The sequence below is a fragment of the Microtus oregoni genome, unplaced genomic scaffold (assembly GCF_018167655.1).
Source record: "Microtus oregoni isolate MIOR12 unplaced genomic scaffold, Mior012 000063F_ref0000156, whole genome shotgun sequence".
Classification (NCBI taxonomy): Eukaryota; Metazoa; Chordata; class Mammalia; order Rodentia; family Cricetidae; genus Microtus; species Microtus oregoni.
In genome coordinates, this window is record NW_024543873.1 from 4,776,203 (window position 1) to 4,791,985 (window position 15,783).

The 15,783-nt window shown below is 36.5% G+C and overlaps 1 protein-coding gene across 4 annotated transcripts in view; it reads left to right on the plus strand.

The window, feature by feature from the left end:
• The window catches only part of LOC121439857 (muscleblind-like protein 3), a 103,370-nt gene that overhangs the window by 69,761 nt on the left and 17,826 nt on the right, over nt 1-15,783 (plus strand). For all 4 annotated transcript variants that reach the window (XM_041640475.1, XM_041640472.1, XM_041640474.1 and 1 more), the window contains exon 2: nt 13,460-13,624. In XM_041640475.1, the coding sequence (XP_041496409.1) occupies nt 13,571-13,624 (54 nt within the window). In that variant the 5' untranslated portion in view covers nt 13,460-13,570. The remainder of the gene's footprint in view (nt 1-13,459; nt 13,625-15,783) is intronic.

The window sequence follows — 15,783 nt, forward strand, 5'->3', positions numbered from 1 at the left end:
TGTGTTATTTTCATAAATATGCATCTTTATACTTTTTGTTGTTTGTTTCCTCCCTCTGTCCTCTCCTATTCTCCATGTCATGGCTGGTCCCTTTGTTGCCATCTGCTTTCATGCCACTCTTACTCCCTTACACTCCTGTTTTCCCCTACCCTCTCCTTTTAGATCTCCTCCTCACCTGTCATGGTGTTGGCAGAGGCTGCTTGTTCATTTCCCAGCTACCCAAACCAAAAATAATCTCACAGAAACTGTAATATTGTTTGACTTAAGCTTAAGCATATTTCTAGCTAGCTCTTACATCTTAAATTAACCAATTTCTATTATTTTATATTTTACCAGGGGGATCGTGGTTTACTGGTAAGGTCCCCAGGTATCTTTCTCCTTTGGTGGCTACATGGCATCTCTCTGACTCCACCTTCTTTCCTCCTCTATTTGCTTAGAATTCCCACCTTACTTTATTCTGCCTTGCCATAGGCCAAAGCAACTTTATTCACTAACCAATAAAAGCAACACATATACAGAAAGACTTCCCACACCATCATGATCTACTTCTCAAAGAAATAAATGTAACTATAATAATTATTTCAAAAATTGTTCAATAACTTTTGCCATCTGATACTCAAATTAAAATTTCTTTGAGATTTCATTTCATCTCAGTCACAATGGTTTTTGTCAAGAAAACAAGTTCTGGTGATAATGACAAAAACCAAGAAACTACATAAACTACTGGTGGCAATGTGAACTAGGTAGGCATTATTGAATTCAGTAAAAAGGATCCTCAAAAAACTAAAGATAAGGCTATCATCTTACCCAACTGTACCACTTATGGGCATATACAGAAAGACTCCTAAGTCAGCTAATTACAGGAATACTTGCATATCCATATTTAGTATGCTATATGAAAACTAGTTTTAATTACACTTATTTATGTGTATGTCCTTATGTACATATGTGCTATTGTGTGCATGTGAGGGTCATAAGACAATTTGCATGAGTCTGTTCTCTTCTACATTGTGGGAACCAGAGATCAAATTAAGATCTTTAGACTTGGCAACAAGCGCCTTTTGTCCACTGAACCACCTGTGGAAGACTATATTTAGCATTCAGTTACCTTCTCTATGTATTTTCTGTTCACTCAAAATACTCATGTACTTTAAAAAAGTATCTTATGATACATATATATGATGTGAGAAGATCATTTGTCAATCTGTTGTTTCATTGGTTAATCAATAAAGAAAACTGCTTGGCCTGATAGGTCAGAAAATTAGGTAGGTGGAGTAGACAGAACAGAATACTGGGAAGAAGGGAAGTGAGCCAGACACCATGCCACTCCTCTCCAGGGCAGATGCGATGAAGCTCCAGCCCAAGATGGCCGCAGGTCAGACATGCTGAATCTTTCCCGGTAAGACAACACCTCGTGGTGCTACACAGATTACTAAATATGGGTTAAGCAAGATATGAGAGTTAGCCAAGAAGAGGCTAGATATAATGGGCCAGGCAGTGTTTAAATGAATACAGTTTGTGTGTTGTTATTTCGGGGCATAAGCTAGCCAGGCGGCCGGGAGCCATGCTGCAGGAACGCAGCCCTCAGCTCCTTCAACACATATATTTGTGTATTAAATAGTTTCTGGCTATATCTAATATCAGTTCATGTTAAGTCCTTGCTAGAGGGAAGGTAGAGATTCAGCTAGTAGAACTATTAGAAATCATCTATTAAACTAGCCTCAGTTTAGCTCTCCCAAAGTATTACAAGGCAGTAAGTTATCTTGGTCTTCAGAATGTGACCTGTGGCTAGGATAAAGCACCTAGGTTAAAGTCCAAACTCTGTTCCTTTTTTATCTCTGTCAGCTTAGGCACTGTTTTCATTTTGTGTTTCACTTTTCTCCATTATAAACAGTCAATGAGGTAATGCCTTTAGAACACTTTGACCAGTGTATAGTATATACGCAACGAAGGCATCCATCTATATTCAGATGGACACACCGGAAAAATGCAAACCAACTAGGTGCAGTGCACACATCTGTAATTCAAATACCCTAAAGTTGATGCAGGAGGGTTGAGAGGTTGTGCATATATGCACATATACATGCACACATTTAGACATGTACATATACATACATATACAGACACACATATATGCATGTGTGTGTGTGTGTGTGTGTGTGTGTGTGTGTGTGTGTGTGTGTAGTTTGAAGCCAGACTGGGCTACATGGTAAGACACTGACTCAACTTCCCAAAATTAAACCAGTTTATATCATGCTATAAATCCTTAAAATGACTTTTTACTGTGATGGGATTAGTGGAAAATATAAATGTGTATTAACAATAGTCTCATGGCAAGTAACCTAACATAAAACTGTATGTACAACTTTCCTCCAGCATACATACTTATAGTGTTAATTGCTTAATACATCAGTGCTCACTTGTCTGTATAGAATGTAGTGTGTAATAAACTCACTGCAAAACATGAAATGGTATAAGATAAAACATACTCCTATTACCTTTAGTAGAAATATCCATGTGAAAGACCTGCATGTTGATGTTTTACACTTCCTAGCTTATTTTATGTTATTGGCTTTATGAAATAATTTGTAGAATGGAATTTGATTTGTCTTATATAGAAAGCATAAACAAACTCATTCAATTTTTTCGAATACTCGTTTTCTGATTTATCCTGATTGACAAGGAAGACACAACGCAGCTGGGGTAGATTTGTTTTGTTTTATTTTCCCTTACCAAATGGAGGACTCCATTTAATAGAGTACGCAGACTAGACTGCCCTGTGTGGCATGGGTACGCCTCTCTGTGCTGAATATCAAGTTTTCACATTGTAAAAAGTGCCACCCCATTACAAGGGCACCAGTCTTGGTGTAAGTCTTCTTCCAAACCTTTAAATTGACTTCAAGAGTAAAGTTGATGGATTTTAAACATAGCTAATTAATTCTCTCTGTTCTTTGCTTTGTTTAAGTTTTCTCCTTGTTTGGGATTTGGATATAGGCATCTTTTGGCAACAATCATATTTCAACTTTTTCTCTGTAAAGGCATGAGACATTTATGATTGAAGGGTTAATTTATTTTAAAATAGAAAACCTCCCTTAATCTCTTTATTAAACTAACCCATATTGTAGTTACATTGTTTGTAGATAGCCTTGTTTAGGTCTTTAACTAGGAACAGTTTCATCATTGTCAAATATTAACAGTTCACCAAAAAAAGCAGGTGAGTTAATAAGAGTGCTGTGCTTACTGAACCAGAGTTGGAGAAGATCATTTTAAAACGCACTATAAAAAGTTATGGCAGCAGTACCATTTAGAACTTTTTGTCAATTCAGTTTATATCTCTGAGACACAGATCTATGAATTCGGTTGAAATTGAGGAAAGTTGGTGGATGTTAAGGCAACAAAATCATTTTCTTGTTTTCATGTCTACAGAACAAGAGAGGGAATTGACATATCTTTTAGATGAATTTCAGATACATTTTGATGAAAATACCACTTTATTTAAATATACCACAGTTGGGATTTGGAGTTTTATTTTGGAATTTGTATGATACTCTCAACTGCCTTGAGTCTAGATCTTACAGTTGTAAATAAATATTAAATAATGGACTTAGAATAGATATGCATAAATATATATGAAATGACTAACAAAATGTGCCTTGGTGCATGCTGCCAAGCATTTTAGAGGTGGTCTGTGTCACCAGATAAAATTTCCTGCTTAGAAATTGCATTTTTCTTTATTAGTTGTGAGTATGATAGGAGTGTGTAGAGAATAATAATTTTAATGTGAATGTATTTCTCTCCTTTTGAGTTTTGTAACATGATCTCACACTTACAAACTTAGCAACAACCTGTAAACATTTTGATGCTATGCTCTTAAAATTCATTATCTAAAGGAATATTCATTTTTAGCACAATAACAACTGATTTTTATCTTGATGCCCCTAATTTTAAAATGTAATATTAAGTCCATTATTGTATATACCCGTTATACAACATTTGTGTGGATTGATAGGTACCTGTGTTTTGAGACATAATTAGAAATTTATTAACAATACACCAAGTCTTGCAAAACAAACTCGTTTAAGTCTGAACAATAATCAGCATTTTTCTCATCTTATGTTCTATTTCCATATTTGGAAGATATTTATCTAAATTAAATCCTTGTATGAAATCTATTTTACATAGAGGCAAGAAATTTAATTTTGCTAAATGGAAACCCCAAAGTTTAAGCATAGCATATAACTAAGCCCCATAGGAATGGAGAGAATTGCCAAATACCTTCCTACTTCCTGAATTTTAGTACAGTTAAAACTCACTTGAGACCCTTAAGTCATGGAAAACCTGGAGTAACTGGCTTGGTTCCAGGGGAGAGAAGTCCCAACATAGGAAAGCCAGTTAGACAGAGGTGACTTGAAGTTCTTATTTGAAAAGTTGCCTGAGGAAGCCTTAAAACAAAAGAAAGACACAGCAAGCATGGCAAAATTCCTGATGAAGCTAACAGCTTCTGAGAGGCCTTGGGAAGATTATACTGGGATGTTATTTTGTAGCAATTATAGTAAAAATTGTCCATGTTGTTAGCTTTGAGGAGATCGAGTCTAGGCAAAAGAACAAACAACATCAACAAAAAGAGAGAGAGAGAGAAAAAAAACATTGCAATGGAAAAGCTCTTTTTCAATTTAGGAGAGAAATGAAAATGAAAACAAAACCAAAAACAGCAACCAGAAAACAACCTTGCCCTATGCAGTTTCATGAGTTCTAGTCTGAGCTTCAGTTTCTTTATCTGTAGCATTAGAAAGATGAATTTGATGGGATTTTCACTAGACACTCTATAGAGAGATGGCATTGGGCATTTGATGTAATGTGGTAGATTTTAATAATTAAAAATGTTCTAAAATACTGAGTGAACAAAAGTGAGCATATTTCTTTACTGCAGGCCATATGGGATCCTTGTATATTTTCATTCTCTGAGAGAGGAATACATGATGCCATTTCTTCCAACTATTTCATCAGGACTCATTGCACCTCCTACCTAGTCTGGAGTAAACATTCTGGCAAATGCTGGACTAAAAGATTTCCAGGGGTCTGTCCAGTTTTGTCAGTTAATGTTTCTGTTATATGTCCATTAATGTATAAAGTTCCCCAGCATCGTATAATTTCTTTCATTTAGAATTTACTAATTCTGATGTTTTATAATTCCACTCTAAGAGTCTATATTACTAATGAATAAAAATAAATTTGGGACTGTGACTGTCAATTTATTACTAAATTGATTGCCACTTCTGTGATATATATTTATATTCAGTGATGTGAACTAATGTGAACCTCTTACAGCCATTGTCTGGAACATATTATTTTGTTCATTAGAATTAGCATGGCCTTGACTTTTCCTTTGTTTTAATAGGAGTAATCAAGCGTTGACTGAAAAAGCTACTTCAGTTTTGTGTTTGAAGTATGCAATTGCATAAATTTTATGTGACACTAATCACTCATTTTCCTGGACATTAATAGATGACTCACTTCTGCTTGAATCTGAGTATTCAACAGACAAAAGAAAGAAAAAGCCAGCCTCTCTGTTTAACTTCTTCCGAGCCCACAAATAAAAAAGAAAGCCTTAAAAATATAAAAGCCTCGTTTTCATGCAGTATTGTGTGTGCTCGGAAAATCTGCTGTAAAAATTTGAAGTCAGGTTGGGAGTATAGCTCAAAAGTAGCGCGCTCTGCTGGAGGCCCAGATTCCATTCCCAGCTCCACAAAATAGTCACTTACATGTGCCTTCTCGTCTTAACCTGAAGAGGGAGCTCCAATAGGCATTATAGTCACTTATCTACAAATAAGTAAGTGCACAGTTTTGCCTCCGTGTCTTGGAAGGTGGAGTTGCTGACAGAGTAAGTGATTGGTGTGAAGCTTGTGATGGGAGGAGCTATGTAGTGAACAAATTGCCTGCTCCCACAGGCAACTTCCTTCAGTTCCTTGCAGCTGGACAGGTAAGCTGGAGCTTAGCATTCCTTCTGGGTGACTGGTGCACTGATCCTGGGCCATGGGTCCCGTAAAAGGGAGCAACTCCGGGCCTTTTGGTAAAGTGAGTAAAAGGGATTTGGGAGGGAGGGTTTGACTTTATTTAATTCATTCATAGCATAGAGAGAATGTGGAGAAAGTTACCAGATAAAATATTGAATGGAGCATACTTAAACTTAGATCGCTTATCTAAAAGTCAAACTAAATTAGGAGTCTTGTATTTTTATTTGATAAATTTAACGTCTCTAGGTAGGATTCCAAGCAAAAGCCTTAGCGGGATAGAAAGGGTACAAGCAGCTGGTGTTCTTTTTGTCCTGGCTTCCTAATTGCTGAACGGGGTAGATGCTGAACGGGGTGTCTGGACAAAGAAATAAAGGAGCTGGAGTACAGTAGATTCGGCTGCTGGGCAGAGACAGACACCCTTTATATTGTTTCATAACAAAGTCTGTGTAGTAAGTCGCTGTTGGATTGCATGGATTTGTTTTTTGCAGATAATACACGAAGTTTTCTTTATTTAATGGCATTTTATGTTAGCTGTAGCCAGATGCTGAAAGCCAGCGTCTTCGAATGCTTATCACCAGAAGTGCCTTCTGAAGCTGATAATAACTTGGCACCAATGTGTTTATCTTAAGAGTTTAGTTTGATTCTGGCTATTTTTAAATGGAAATGATTCATTCACAAGGAGTTTGTTGATCCAGTTAAAAATTTTATTAAAATGATTGAAGGTATTTGGTTAAAGCAGGGGTAAAAACTATATGCGGCGTGGGAGGAGGTGGCGCAGAAGTAGATTTGGGATATTGGTGAGGTCAGCTTGCTTTGCCTGTGGACGACAAGTAGATTTTTTTTTACTGTTATTTACTCTTTGAAATTTTTCAGAGAAAAAATTCAAGCCCGTGATTATTCAAAAGTAAATATTTAATGTGAACTAAGGTGAAGTTGAGCGAAATGTATTTCTTTAAAGTTAGTATTTATAGTAGAAAGCCACAAGAAGGTTCTACGTGCTGTGATTCTCCTAAAGCCCTGTATTCCACCTTTGTCTACGTAGCTTAGGAAATTTGACCTACAGCATGTTCTGAGAAATTCTGGGTAGGGGTGGGGCAGGCAGAGAAGCACTTTGCTGTAAACTGACCCTAGAAATACAGAGCTCCCCTTGGACAGGACCAGGTGCTGATTAGATACAGATCAATGGCTGAATTTTTGTTGTTGTTGTTTTTGTTTATCCAATATGGTGGGGATATATTCTGGGGGATCTTAAGACTCCTGGGATTAAAATTAGGGGTGATGTCCGTGTGCCTCATGGATTCATGTCACTTCCGGTTCACTTATACCAAATTACTAGAGTGTTTCGACCATGATGATCATATATTCCTCGGGGTTCATAATCATGACAGCTGTTTTCTAAACCTAAATGAAATATTAGTTTATTTTAGAAAATTCAACTAGGAGTCTCGTGTTGATTATTCTCTTTCTTGGAGAAAGAAGGATCTCATAAAAGGCAATAGAAAAGAGAGCAAGGAGAAGTTTTAAGTGTGGTGCTCTATAAAATGGTTAGGCCAAAGTTTAGAAAACTTGTGTGGCCACTATTCGCCAGGTGCAGATACATCCCTGGGGGAATTCAAAGACGAGGAAGACAGAGTTCTTTCCAGAGACAGACTAGAAGTCTAGTGAAGGAGATAGGCATGCAAACAATTTATTGATGTATTTAGTGATAAGTGCTTGGGCAATGCTGAGTATACAGTTGGAGGCACAAAAGCGGGAGAGATAAGGGAGCCTTGGGGGTGGGGAGAAGGCTTCAGGAACAATCCTCCAGACACAGAGTCAGTCGAACAGACTCCATATTGGGTAGTGAGAATGTGGAAGTTTGACTTTTGTGCTTACTAAGCTGCTTGTGAATTAGGACAAATCCCTTCACCCATTCGGCCTTCATTTTCTTTCTCTGCCAGATAGGGGTACACAGGATGTTCCTTCAAGTCTGGTTCAACCCTAAAATGTTTCAATTCTCAGATTCAAATTATCTTAGTGAGCTCTCCTAGAACAACAGACAATTGTTGAGCTTAATCCTTTCTTCGTTCTTTGGAGGTCACAGCTACAAAGCAGGAAAATTCTACTCTCTTCCCAGAGTCTTGCCTATTCAGATTTGATAGCTGGCTGCATGGAAGCCATGATTGCCCTGAGAAATGTACCTTTGAGTTGTTTCAAGAAACAGGATTCCAATTATATGAAGAAGGGGATGTTGACTGTAATTCAGAGAAGCACTTAGCTGGCCCATTCCTTGGTGGTTTGTATTCAGCCTCATTTTTTGCCTTCAACATATTTTTTTAAAAATGGTTTGTTAAAATTTCTCTTTCCAGTTTTCTAACCAGCACTTCAATTGTATAATAAAGGTGGTATGCAGCACTTCAAGGATACTCTTAGTATGATACATCAATATTGACTGGTGATAAACTATTGGGAAGAGAAAATTGTGCAGATTATCCCTATTATCTGAAAACCAGAACTCCAAGAGAAACAAAATGGGGATTTGTTAATTGCTGATAGTTGGCTAACACTCAGCTTGGGTTGATGTCGACTCTCCTTTTGTCCTTTCAGATATTTCCAGATTTCAATAGGTCTGTGATGGTTGCAGAAAGCAGACATCCTAGTGCCTGGGAAATGCAAATTCTATATTCACTCCTACATCCTCTGAGAAGCCATAACTGTGAGCACACAGATGTTATAGTGAGACATCATAGATCAGGACTTTTTCCTTCTTTTACTACATGATTGTTAAAACAGAATAACTATTTTTCTTCTTGAACAAATCATATATGTGATGTGTTTAACATTTAATTTTTAGCTGCTGTGTTTGGCAGACCAGTAAGATTATGTCTTTGAAAAGGTAATTCAGGTATAATCGTATTTGAGAGGTTATTTTCATCCCTACCCCCACAAATCCAAATGTATATGAAGAAGGAAGTTATTCTATAAACAGCTTTCTTGTTAAAGATGCAGTAACTGACAGAGGGTAGTTTTCAGCTTCCTAGGGTCCTTTTCTTATTTTGATAGAAGGCAGGACATTCTCATGAACATAAAAAGTACTTTTCATAGGTTTTTTTTCTACCAACTACATAGTATTCTTTTAGCTGACAGACTCTCTCATAACTCCCAGACTTAGGTAGGATTTGAATCATTACAATGCTACTTTTCTTTCTCGGTTAAAGGCTTTCTATTCACGTGTGAAAAGCTTGAAGGTAAGGAAAAGGCAATAGATTGAATTTGGGAGGTTTTACAATGCTCCACAAGTTCCTCCTTTGTCTGCTATCAACTTCTTGATGTGGATGTGGTTCACAGATGTCATCAGCCATCCCCTCTTCCTGCTGCTTTTGCTTGCATTTTCTAAGGCAGTAGGTGGGGGAAGAGGTAGCTGGAAGATTCATCAGTGTGGGAGCACTTATTTGAGCAGAGAACTACTTCTTGAATCATTGTGCTAGTTGCTTAACTTAATAACATAATGACAACCAGGGGAGAATAACATGTTTTTAAGGTGAAAAGAAAGTGGGAAAAGAGGGAAATTGAGGCAAGCATAAATGAGCTCACTCTCTAACTCCTTTATTTAAAATAAGTCACTGTGTATGGCTAAGGGGTGGGGAAGATCGACTTAAATGTCTTGGCCATCCTTAGCTGCTGTTTTTAGGATAAAATCTCTTAGGCCAAAGAATGTTTTCTCCTAATGTTTATGACTTCAGGACATGGTCTAATACTTACCAATACATGGCAACTCTGACTCTCTGGGTCTAGAGAAGAATACAGAGGGCTTGGGACACCATTGACTTGACTGTGGAATTTGAGGGTTAATTTTCAAAGTCACGATTGGTACTGGGTTATTATGGATCCATTGTGAAAGCTTGTCATATGGCCCACTCATACTTAGTAGTCCCAGGGACATCATGGGAGGAACCTTTGTAATCTGTAGTCATTGTTTTCCAAAGGACTGCAACAGTCTTTTGAGATAGTCCCCATCCACATCCTATCCTGTAGATACATGATTTACCAAAGCCATTTTATTGCTAAGAATGAAAAACAAGGGTTACCAAATGTCATAATCTACATTTATATCTCCCATCATGTCAATTACAATATTTAAATCTGTAACTTAATTTGGGATTCTTGAAGAAACAATGAACCTTATCTAAAGGTTTATTATCACCAAATGATCTGCATATGAATGAATATATTACCCTGAATCCTGAAGTGGGTTTTAAAAACTCTATGAGGGGCTTGGTTTCCTTTCTACCAGTATATTCCACAGATTAGATAGATATTATAGATAAGATAGATATTAAATTACATGGTCTCCTCATGTATTATTTTGTTAGAAAAATGTAGATTTTGTATTTTATAAGATTTTTTTTAACATAAGTAACAGCCCCTGGTAAGGTAGTATTGCTGCGCATTTGCATAGTTACAGAATTAAATTATGGATTCTGTCATTCAAAAAAGAATGCTTTATAAATCAATTAAAATCTCATAATTAAGACGAATAAGTTTTTGTTTTCGTTTTTTTTTTTTATTTCATGCTACATCAGATCCCATGCTTTGGTTTTATAGCCCAACTTGATGTAATTTTTACACCATATTTTTCTATTTCTGTGTACTGTTTTTTTTTTGCTTTGTAAAAAACTCATTAGTTTCCAGGGGAAAAGCTTAAAGAAAGTTACTATTTGGAATGGACATTAATATAAAATCATAAAGGCATGTTCAATTTTTTTTCTTTCTGGGTTGGCAGAAAATGTGCCAGATACAGTGTACTTCCTTCCTTCCTTTGTTCTTTCTTTCTTTTATTACAGGAAGATTCTGTAACTTTTAGCAAATGCTAAAATCCCAACTAGTTCCCTTTCTTTCCCTTTAAAAGGCATTCTATTGTTTGAAATTCTGAATATAAAAGATGTATTTGTTTTTTTTTCTTTTGCAGAGGGGTTACAAATCATATTCCATAGTTACATAATACTAATTGTCTTAAGCTATCTAGGCTTTGCAACCCAAGACAATCCTGCTCAGCAGCTGCCTGATTTTTTTTTCCTCACTGCTGCCCCAAACCATAGGAATTGATGCAATGTTCCCGAATGGGAGTGTGCAGCAAGATGAGAGATAGGCAAGGTATTTCCACCTGGTTAGAGGGCAAGAGCCCCAAATGCAGCTGCAGCTGCTCATGAAAAGACTGAAATTCAGGAGAGAGGTCAGAGATAAATTGAGATTTAAGATCTGGACAATTACAGGGCTGCCTGCAACTTGAAACAATTCCATTTCTTTGGGAAAATGAGATGGGAGAAGAGAACAGGATTTAGCCTGAGCCTTGGGGAAATCTTTGCTGCTGGGGTCTGGAAAGAGTAGCAAGAAGGCTGAAGTAGAAGTATAAACCGCCATGGCATGAAGGAAGTCACCAAGTGCTATGCATCTTCTAGGCTTTGAATTTTTGAGCCAGATAGCCTTAGTTATGTTGCTGGAGAGTGACGGATCTAAGTACTGTAATCCCTGTGACTGTCATAGCCTTTAAAAGAAGTACAGTAGATGTGAAACGATGTTCATGGTTTTTTGGGGGAAAGACCCCTGAGATTGTGATTTTCATTGTAGGTGAAAATTTCCTTACAGTCCGTGTATGTGTGGAAGTTGTAGAGCTTTTCCTAAGTTACTTGTATGAACTTAGGCAAATCATCTTAATAACATTTCTAACTCTTAGTATGTATAATTTCTTCATTTTCCAATATTTAGCAATAAAATGTAAAGATATATTTGAAGTCAGGATATTATTAGATTTTATAAGTTAATTTAATTTGGTTAAAAACAAGTTTACCAGTGGAAGAAACAAAAGGAAAAATGATAGCAATAAATTTACTTCCAATTTTTCACATTAGGTTTTAGGTTATACTCTCTCATAAATATGTTCAATTACCATTCAAGTGTATATATATATACATGTATGAATTAATGAGGACTCTTCAAGAAAGAGCAGCTACAGTGCATTCAAGTTTGTATTATATATAGCTTGTTAAACATTTTGAAATACACCATGTTTCTCAGTGAAATTGTAGAAATGTCTTCATAGAAAGATACTGAAATATGAGTCAATAAATGCATATACCATTTAGGTATCCCAAATAAGTAAAATGCATAGGATGTATTGAACAAAAACTCTTGGTGAACTAATTCATTTTTCTCCTGGGAATTCAAGTAGTCTAGCAACTTGCATTCTTCAGTCCAAAATGAAAAGGTTGCTTTTTTTTCCTCCCTTCGTCTTCCTCCTCAGATAACTTCATGCACTGTAAAGAATCAACATCTGTGGGAAAAATGTTTTACTTGCAGTTGTGCTTATCTTAAAAGACATATGGCGGATTTAGTAATCCAAACAGGGTAGTTGTTAGTTGCTTCATGTAAAGGTCATAGTTAAATACAGTGATAGGTCGTATTAAGACATTGTAATAAACAACTTGTCCAGTGACACTTTGCTACCTCATAATCGGCAGCTGAGTCAGCATTTAAGTGACATCAAAGGCGTGTGGGGATTTTGCATTTGCTTTTTTGAAATGGGCCCCACTCTGTAGCCTAAGTTAGCCTCAAATTCATGGCAGTCCTGCTGCCCAGTCTTCACAATGCTGGGATTGCAGACATAAACCACTAGGAATGGTTCAATGGAATTCAGATACTAGCCTCTCTTGAAAGTGCTTAGTCTATGAATAAAAAATTGAATCCAAGATATACTTTAGCTTCAAGTATCTCAATGACCTAAGGACATTGCTACTAGAACCTGAAGAGCAATATGACTGCCAGACATACAGATTTATTCTCAGATTATCAAAACTTCATTGGATTCAAGGATATTTTTTATATCATAAGGCTTTGAGGAAATAAAAAGCTTTGGAGCCTAGAATGTCTGAGGTAATAAAGTCCAGAATTTATATACTTGTGCATAATACTTAAATATCCTCCCTGAATTTTCTTAATTAGTTTTACATATGGAGCCAGATCCCAGGTCTTAAACAAATGATTTTATATCTCTTACTGAAAGATTTTTATTTAACTTTTTAATTTCTACTTACATTTTATGACATACCTTTCCTAATACTTTATGTTCTAAATATGATATGACGCATATCAAAGTAAAGCAAAACAGAGCAACTAAGAGAGTTATGGAATCAGACCAACTAAATTTTCATTCCAGTTCATTTTTAGCAGCTATGTATGTGCTCCATAGGCAAGTCATTTCATTTCTCCTAGTCTCAGTTCCTTTTGCTGGGAGATGAAGATTTAAGAGTATCAGTTTTACAGGACAGGAAAGAAAAGGAAATGAGTGACTTCGTGGATAGTGCTTGTGACTGTGGCTTCTTAGAGTTCAAAAAGCTTCTATTATTTCTTTAGTCATGTCAGAATTTTAAAAATACTGAACAAAAATTTGTCTAAATTTTTGCTCTAAGGGTCGGTGCACTCGAGACAACTGCAAGTACCTACACCCCCCACCCCATTTAAAGTCGCAGCTGGAAATTAATGGGAGAAACAATCTGATTCAACAGAGGACTGCCGCAGCCATGTTCGCCCAGCAGATGCAGCTTATGCTCCAGAACGCTCAGATGTCATCTCTTGTAAGTTGCGGCAGAGTCTTTGCACACTGCCAGTGTACGTGGGGGTTTCTGGTTGCTGTATGACTGTTTTCTAATGCTGGGTGCTGCTCCTCACCAGCTCCATGTCTATTGGCAAAGCACGTATGCTTACATTGAAATAGCTCTGCAGGGCCTTTGGAAAGTTAAGTACTACAAGATTTATGGCAGTGCCTGTGTGCTAATTGCCAGTTCAGAGCTGTTCATATGAAGGAAGCAATCGAGTGTGTTGGATTAAAAACTTGGTTGCGTTTATAGAGGGTTTGAGGAATTGTAAAATGCGGAAATATTACACTGAAACATTTGACTTGTAGGACATTAATTCAAACAAATTTCTCTTATTTGGTAACTTTGTTATTTGTGGCTTTGTTGTTAATTGTGAGGTGAAGTTTCACTATGGTTCAAACACAGCATCCAACAAGAACCAAGAAGCTGGTATCCAAAGAGTATTATATAAACTCAAAGTTTTATTCGGATTTCATTAGGTTTTCCATTAATGTGCTCTTTCTATTTCAGTGTTCAATCTAGTAGGTAACATGGTGCATTTATTTGAATTGTTGCCCTTCTGTCCTGTGGTTACTATTTCTCCGTTGTTTCCTATTTTCTATGAGCTTGACATTAAAAAACGTAATTAAACTCCATCTATTCATATTATGCTTTTGAAAATTAATCTTGCCCTGACACCTTAAAATATAAATTTGTGTTTTAGTCTAGCACCTCTCCGTGGAAATTGAAAACTGTCCCCTCTCTGTTATAGTTCTTCACATCTCCAGATTAACTCAGTGGTTTCTCATTCAAATTCTCCTATCTTGCTTCCTTTTAACCATTAACAAGACCAATTTGAAAGGACTGTGCTTCCTTTGTTACCCATCCATCAGTGGCTGTCCCTGAAAGTTGAAAGTTGTCTGTAGTATTTAGATGCAGTGAAAAGATGGGAGTGGAACAACCTGGTCTCGGTAAAGCTTATCTCATTGCAAAACTGATTTAGATGTCAAGGAGCAGAATGTTGATGTGGTCTTCTAGCTAGCGTACCCGTTTACATAAGTCCAACCACAGGAGGCTGTTGAGTACTTGATGCTTTTTCTTATGATACTCTTGTTTCGAGAATATCTAGACAGATTAAGGTAATCTAATCACCATCAGTTTGCCAGATATGTTAGCCTATTAACTCAGTGTGGATAATTATGTTGATCAATTAATCCTCATGTAACCAGTGAGCTCTTTGGAGAGCTCTTAACCTTCAGTCATACTTTACATGGTCAAAGTACTTGTTGAACTTTTCTGGGCTTCTGTGTACTGAAGGATCACAATTCCTCCTTACTGAACATGTGTGTGGGAAGATACTGGGAATCACAGAAAAGTAGACATGTTTGTGAACCCCGAAAATGTGACAACATGGGAATAAACAAAAGAAATATTTTCTACTATTTTTCCGCTTTATCATGGTACAAGTCCCAAACAAAGTGTGTGAATTATATAAGTTTTACATAGAAGACCCCCAGGGAACAATTAGAATTTTCCTACCTCATAATATTTAATGGTAGCTGTTGTGATATAATAAGTTAATATAGATTAATTTCTGTAACTATTATCTGCATAAAAATCTAATACTGAGACGGTTGATATGCTCCTCATATGATTTAGGAAGTTGCTTTTGTAGATCTCTTATAATTGAGCTAATCTGTGTAATTTTAAGTGAAATTTACTACCCTAATTTGGGAAAAAAAAGTCTTTAAAATGAATCCTGATCTCAATAATACAGATAATGTATAATTTTGTTTAATTTCTGTGGTACCTACTTTTTCTATGAACTGCTCTGTTATCTTTTTTAATAGCCCCCTTACTAATAATTTGATGCTTGTCCTCAGAATAAATTTTACTTAAAATTTTCCGGACCTCTGTTTGTGTGATAGCAAATTAATAACCATTTGCATCACTGGCTTGAACTGCAGGTCTTTCCACAAAGCATACTTTGATTTGTTTCTAGGATACCAGGAGAGCGCATCTGCCTTTTGAAAATTGAATGTAGCTTGCTTATTATAAGCTCCTAGATAAAGGGAATGTCACCCTACAAAGAATGAGAGCAAGAGAAGAGATTCTGTTCAGTGTAACTGCACAATGAATAAACACCACACTTTATCAAT